The sequence below is a fragment of the Gracilinanus agilis genome, unplaced genomic scaffold (genome assembly GCF_016433145.1).
Source record: "Gracilinanus agilis isolate LMUSP501 unplaced genomic scaffold, AgileGrace unplaced_scaffold53703, whole genome shotgun sequence".
Taxonomy (NCBI): domain Eukaryota; kingdom Metazoa; phylum Chordata; class Mammalia; order Didelphimorphia; family Didelphidae; genus Gracilinanus; species Gracilinanus agilis.
The window spans coordinates 1-6,418 of record NW_025388803.1 but is presented as its reverse complement, the minus strand read 5'-3'; the positions used below and the strand labels follow the sequence as shown (position 1 = coordinate 6,418).

The following is a 6,418-nucleotide window of genomic DNA, read 5'->3' as shown; positions in this document are numbered from 1 at the left end:
CCCCCTCCCCCGCCGCGCGCGCCCCCGACGCCCGCCCGCCTTGGGGTGCTGGGGAGGGAGGCCCTGCCTCTGAAGTGTCCGATCTCTGGGCGTCTCTGCTGTCTCTGCAGTGCTCTGGCCATCTCTTGTCTCCGATGATCTCTCTCTTCTCTGGGCGGCTCTCTGCCATCCCCGTCCGCCTCGGGGCGTCTCTCTGCCATCTCTGCCCGTCTCTAGGCACCTCTGCCTTCGGTAGGGGGCCAGAGGTCTGCTATCTCTGCAGTGTTCTGGGTATCTCTGACTCCGATTATCTCTGTTCTCCGGGCGCCCCTCAGCCACCCTGCCCATCTTTGGGCATCTCTGCCCATGTCCTGGTGTCTCTGCTGTCTCTCCCGCGCTCCGGGCATCTCTGTCTCTGCCGATCTCGGTTCTCCGGGTGTCTCTGCTCTCTCTGCAGCCCTCCGGGCATCTCTCTTCTACAGAGCCTGTGCCTGCTGGGCTCTGCACGGCTCTGCTATCTCTCAGACCATCTCTGTCTCTGGATCTGGGTGTGGGTCTCAGACCTCTCTTCTCTCAGGGGTCCCTTTATCTCGCCCTCTTTCTAGCTCCCCCCATTTCCTTCTCTTCCCCCTCCTTATTTCTCTGGAGTGAGTTCACCGACCCTCTCAGCTGGCACTCTGCCCCCTGCCCTGCTTCTAGCAGCTGCTGGCTGCTCTGGACCCGGAGTGCTGAAGACTTGAATTCACCTCTGGTCTGAGACCTTGGGCAAGTCACTTCCCCTTTGTCTGCCTCATTTTGCTCATCTACAAAATGAGAAGAAGAATAGTTGCACCGTCTCAGTTGTTGTGAGGACCCAAAGAGCTGAGCTTTAGAGCTCGGGAGGGTGCCTGGCCCAAGTAGGTGCCACATAAATGCTCGTCCCCTCTCTGCCCCATCCCTCCGTCTCCCCATCTCCCCTCCGTCTGGCCCTCCCTTCTTTCCCATCTCTCTGTTTGTTTCTTTCCCTCTTTCCTTCTCTCCCTCCTCTTCTCCCCCACATCTCTCCCTCTGTTTCTGTCTCTCTCTTTCTCTCTGTCTCTCCGTCTCTGACTCTCCCCGGCTCCCCCAGTCTCTCGCTGGTCCTTCCATCCCTCCCTCTGTATCTCTTTCTCTGTGACTCTCACTGGCTCCCACCCACCTCCACATGTGTTTGGGTCATCCTGTGGCCACCGCCTGCCTCTTGGGTGTCCCCGTGTGTACATTTTGCCTCTTTCTCCTTCTTTCCCTGCAGGTATGGACCCCCGTCCCCCTCCACCAGCCCCAGGTGCCTCTCCTCGGGGTCGGGGCCGGGGCCGAGGCCGGGGCCGGGGCCGGGGCCGGGGCCGAGGCGGCGGCGCCGCTCCCAGGGCCCCGCTGCCCTGTCCTACCTGTGGCCGCCTCTTCCGATTCCCCTACTACCTGTCCCGCCACCGGCTGAGCCACTCGGGCCTGCGCCCCCACGCCTGCCCCCTGTGCCCCAAGGCCTTCCGCCGGCCGGCCCACCTGGCGCGGCACCTGCGGGGGCACGGGCCTCAGCCCCCTCTGCGCTGTGCGGCCTGCCCGCGCACCTTCCCGGAGCCGGCCCAGCTGCAGCTTCACCTGGCCCAGGAGCATGGCGGCAGCGGGGAGCCCGTGGGGACGGAGGCTCCGGGGGGCCGGGAGCCTGTGGCCGAGCCGGCCCCCGCCACGGGGCCCCCCGAGGATGCCCAGGAAGAAGCAGCCGAGTTGGCGCGGGCGGCGGCCGGCCGTGGGGAGGAAAAGGAGGTCCTGCTTCAGGCTGACTGGACCCTGCTGTGCCTCCGCTGCCGGGAGGCCTTCCCCACCAAGGGGGAGCTGAAGGCTCACCCGTGCCTACGGAGCTCGGGGGGCCGGGCGGGCCCCGACGGGGAGCCGGGACCCCCTCCGCGGCCCAAACGCCATCAGTGCTCCGTGTGTCTCAAGGCCTTTGCCAGGCCCTGGTCGCTGTCCCGGCACCGGCTCGTCCACTCCCCGGACCGGCCCTTCGCCTGCCCGGACTGCGGCCTGGCCTTCCGCCTGGCCTCCTACCTCCGGCAGCACCGCCGGGTGCACGGCGCCCTGAGCCTGCTGGCGCCCGCCCCGGCCCCTGCCCGGCCCGACAAGGAGGAGAGAGGCGTGGGCGGCACCTCCAAGGGCTGGAACTTTGGCAAGGGGGCAGAAGCGCAGGGGCAGAACGGGGAGGACGGGGGCGGCCTCGAAGGAGAGCGGGCGTCCGGCCCTGGGCAAAAGGACGAGCCCGCGCCCCCCCCGCCCCCGCCCGTGGAGCCCCGCTTCCGGTGCCCAGAGTGCGGCAAAGGCTTCCGTCGGCGGGCCCACCTCCGCCAGCACGGCGTCACCCACTCGGGAGCCCGGCCCTTCCAGTGTGTCCGCTGCCAGCGGGAATTCAAGCGACTGGCAGACCTGGCCCGCCACGCCCAGGTGCACGCGGGGGGCCCCGCCCCGCACCCCTGCCCCCGATGCCCCCGTCGCTTCTCCAGGGCCTATAGCCTGTTGCGGCACCAGCGGTGTCACCGGGCCGAGATGGAAGGGGCCATGAGCAGGGCTCCGGCGCCCGAGGAGGACGTCCTCCCGGCTCCCGTGGAGACAGTCGAGGACCCCCCTTCGCCCCCCTCTCCCTCTCGGACCCCCCCACCGGCCCCCGCATACCTCAGCGCCTCCTGCTTTGACAGTCAGGACCACTCAGCCTTTGACTTGGAGGAAGAGGAAGAGGGGGTCCCAGGGGGGGCAGGAAGGGTGCCCTCCTGACACTCAGAACCCCCCAACTTGTTTTTTGGCCACCCTGATTCCCTCCGCCCCCTTTGAAGTTAGCCCTCCTCTTTAGGCTCCAGCAGCGGAAGAAAGAGCAGGTCGAGGTGGGGCGGGTCTCCCCGGGGAGCGGCCCCCCACCCCCCCACCGCAGGCTAGAGCCCCCTCCCCTCCCCGACCCGGAGGCTCCCCCCGCCAGCACCCAGAGGACAGGTTGGGGCCACGTTCCAGCTGAGCTGATGATGGGGCTCCTCCGCTTCCCGGGGGCCCGTCCCTGCTTGCTGGCCTCCTCGCCCTCCACCCACCCCGGCCCTTCCAGGAGAGTCGGGTGCGGGCTCGGGGGGTGTCTGTCCCCTGTTCCCATGTCTGTCTATGAATAAACGCGACTGTGGAGCCCAGAGGGCCAGGCCGTGGGGCTGTCTGTGCTTGGGGGGCGGTCGGGGGTCCCCTCTGCCAGGCCGACTCCTGCCCTCCCCCTCAGAAGTCTGTCCTCCAGGACACAAAGACAGACCCACGGACGGCTTGGGGAACGTGCCGGGGGGCCGAGGCGGAGGGGCTTCGCTCGGCGTTTGGCCTTCCTCCTCTCTGCCCAGCCCCAGGAGATCCTGTGTCTCAGCTCCCTTCCGAAGCCGGGGCTTGAACTCGGACCCTGCGTCCGTCCCCTGCCGCCTGTGGGTCAGGAAGCTCTCGGCCCAGACTCCTCGCAACGCCAGCCTCCGATGACCCCTTTGTCCCGGGCGTGGGCACAGCAGGCCCGTGGGGGGAGGGGGGGCGCTGCTGCGGGCACTGAGGCCCACGAAGACGGCATCCGTGGCTGGAGGTCAAAGCCCAAACCCGAGTGGGGTCACCCTAGGGAGCTCGTGTGGCTAAAAGAGGAGGTGCAAAGCCCGCTCTGGATCCCAGTGTCTTCCTAGCAGAGGGAAGGCAGGGGGCCAGGGCCTCCTGGGCTCACTCCACGCCTGGAACCCAGGTGTTCAGTGCCCCCAGCCTGAGCGTTCAGCCCCTGCCAACAGCGTCCCCCCCCCCTGCCATCTGCAGACTTGTGATCTTGGGGCTGGGGGCCGCATTCAGCACCAGGCCCTGTCCGCTACCCCTAGGACCTTCCTGAAGGAAGCCTGCCCAGCTTACTTCCCCCAGGCTTTAGGGGACCGGGCTGGGCCTCTGTGCCAGCAGTGGCTAGAGCCCAGAGAGCCAGGGCCCGAGGGGAGGCCCCCGGGGGTTCACAATACGTTTTGTCCTGTCTCAATCCTGTCCTGGGCCGAGAGCCCGGGGCCCTGGCCAAGCTAAGTTTGGAAGGGGGAGGGGGGGCTGAGGGTCAGGGGGGGTAAAGAAGGGGGCGGGGGCCACACGTCTCTGTCACCAACTTGGCCCCATCCACACCCCTGGTACAGTCTGTGGCTCGAGAGCCAGAGAACCAGACCCCTGGGAGGCGGCCCGAGAGCCAGAGAACAGCTCTAGAACGACCTGGGAGGACGGGACACTCGGAAACAAGAGCCCAGAAGACGGGTGGAGGCAGGGGGTGGCGGGCACAAGAAGCCTAGAACGCCAGGGAGACCTCCAGCCTCAGCCACGGGGGGGAGGCCGATCAGAGCAGACCAAGACATACCGAGGGAGGTAGGAGGTTCTTCCCCTCCTCTCCCTTTCTCTGTCGCCCTGCCTTTATCTTCCTCTCTTCGTCTTTCTGCCTCCCTTTCTCTCTGTCTGTCTCCCTCTCTTTGTCTGTCTCTCTTCCTCTCTCCCTTTCTCTCCCCCTCTTCTCTCTCTCTCTCTCCCTGCCTCTATCTTCCTCTCCGGCTCTTCCTCTTTCTGTCTTCCTTTCTCTCTCTCTGTCTCTCTCCCTTTCTCTCCCCCTCTGTTTCTCTTCTCTCTCTCTCTGCCTCTTCCTCTCTATCTCTCCCCCTTTCTCTCTCTGTCTCTCTGTCTCCCTTTCTCACTCTGTCTGCCTATCTCTCTTCCTGTCTCTCCCCCTTTCTGTCTCTCTTCCCCTCTGTTTGTCTTCTCTCTGTCTGTCTTTCTTCCTCTATCTCTCCCCCTTTCTTTCTCTGTCTCTCCCCGTCTCTCTTTGCCTCTCTTCCTCTCTTTGTCTCTGCCTATCTCTCCTCTTCTCTGCTTGTCTCTCTCTCTTCCTTTCTCTCTCTCTCTGTCCCTCTCTCTGTCTCTCTTTCTCACACACACCCAAAGTGAGAAGGGGCGGACTGACAGAGCAAGGACAGAAACCCCAAAGGAGGGTCGGAGAGACACAGAACATCCAGAGACAAAGGCGGGGAGAGAGACTGTGAGCCGAGCCCAGACCAGAGGGGTTAAAGTGGCGAGAGAGAGCGCGGAGCTCTCTGCGGGGACGCCGAGGGGAGTACAAAGTTTTTCTGCGTCAGGACACAGAGTGGGCAGGAGCCGGGAGGAGCGGCAGACAGGTGGGGCTTTGTGGAAAGCAGGGCTACAAGGCGACCTTGACATGGAGATCGGGGACCCGGAGACCCTCGAGGATGGGGACTTGGAGGTGAGCAGCGCGGGGCGCGGAGGGGAGACGGACATCAAAGAACCGGAGAAAGGCAAGAGCCAGAGAGCGGGAAACGAGCATCTGCAGAGAGAAGACTGCATAGAGCGAAAGGAATCTGGAACCCGGAGCGATGGAGGAGCCAGAAGAAGGAACAGAACGGAGAGCGAGAACCAAGCAGGAGCGGGAAAGGAAACCTGGGAGAAGGGGGGGCCGAGCGGGGTTTGGGGAGGGCCGGTGGCCAGGCTCTCCCAGAAGGGGCCATTGGGGGGCCGCATGGAATGGCGCCCGCTCTCCAGGGCCCAGAGACAGGTGGGCCAGTTCCTCAGGATGACTCACTGTGAGTCATCAGCGCCGCCCTATGGCGGTGACCCAGCCGTTGACCCCCCACGCTCCCCGGTAGGAGCCTGTGACCCCTCCTCTCTCCTCAGGGGGCCGCCCGCGAGGTGGTGAGCTCCCCCTCCCTGGTGGTCTTGGGGCGGAGGCCGGGGATGCCTGCTCTTTTGTACTGGGGCACTGAACCCGCCAGCCTCGCTCTGAAATGGGACCCCCGGCGTGGCCCGGCCCGGGAGGGCGAGGAAGCTGGGAGAGCCCCCGGTCCGGAAATGGAGGCCCGGAGAGTGGGAAGGAGCTCTCGGGTCGGGGTGAGTCACGGCGGTCCTCTCCGTCTCTCCCCCAGGAGGACCCGGCCTCGGCCCTTCAGACTCTCGTGGACCTCACGGCCGGCAGGGTGACTCCCGTCAGGACCCTGAGATCCCGCTATCGGCTGGTCCGGGAGCTGGGTGCGGGCACCTACGGCCGCGTCCTCCTGGCCCGGCCCCGTCGAGGGGGTGAGCATCGTCCCGGGAGCCCACGGGGCGGCCGCGAGGCCCAGCAGGGCCTCGGCCAAGGGTGGGGCCTGTTAAGTCTCTCGTCCCCCCAGGTCCTGCCGTGGCCCTGAAGCTGCTCCCGCGGGCCCGCGCGTCCCGGCCCGCCTTCCTGCGGGAGTTCTGCGTGGGGCGCTGCGTCTCGTGCCACCCCGGCCTGCTGGGCGCCCTGGCGCCGCCTCTGCAGAGCCCCCGGCACTACGCCTTCGCCCAGGAGTACGCGCCCTGCGGGGACCTCAGCGGGATGCTGGAAGCCGGGGTGAGCCGTCCGGGGAGGCCGGGCCCGGGGCGGGGCGGG

General features: G+C 66.5%; 2 protein-coding genes across 2 annotated transcripts; both read left to right on the top strand.

Annotated features, from left to right (window-relative positions):
• The first annotated feature begins 1,118 nt into the window (after positions 1-1,118).
• ZNF579 (zinc finger protein 579) lies at positions 1,119-3,158 on the top strand. Its single transcript, XM_044684606.1, has one exon. The coding sequence runs from the start codon at positions 1,252-1,254 to the stop codon at positions 2,758-2,760; it is 1,509 nt and encodes a 502-aa protein (XP_044540541.1). The 5' UTR covers positions 1,119-1,251; the 3' UTR covers positions 2,761-3,158.
• Positions 3,159-4,926: 1,768 nt separating this feature from the next.
• Positions 4,927-6,379, top strand: LOC123255885 (uncharacterized serine/threonine-protein kinase SBK3-like; the record flags this gene model as incomplete). Its single annotated transcript, XM_044684605.1, has 3 exons — positions 4,927-5,257; positions 5,934-6,084; positions 6,177-6,379. Coding segments are annotated over exons 1-3 (399 nt in total), but the record flags the coding sequence as incomplete, so codon positions are not given.
• Between the last annotated feature and the right edge of the window lie 39 nt (positions 6,380-6,418).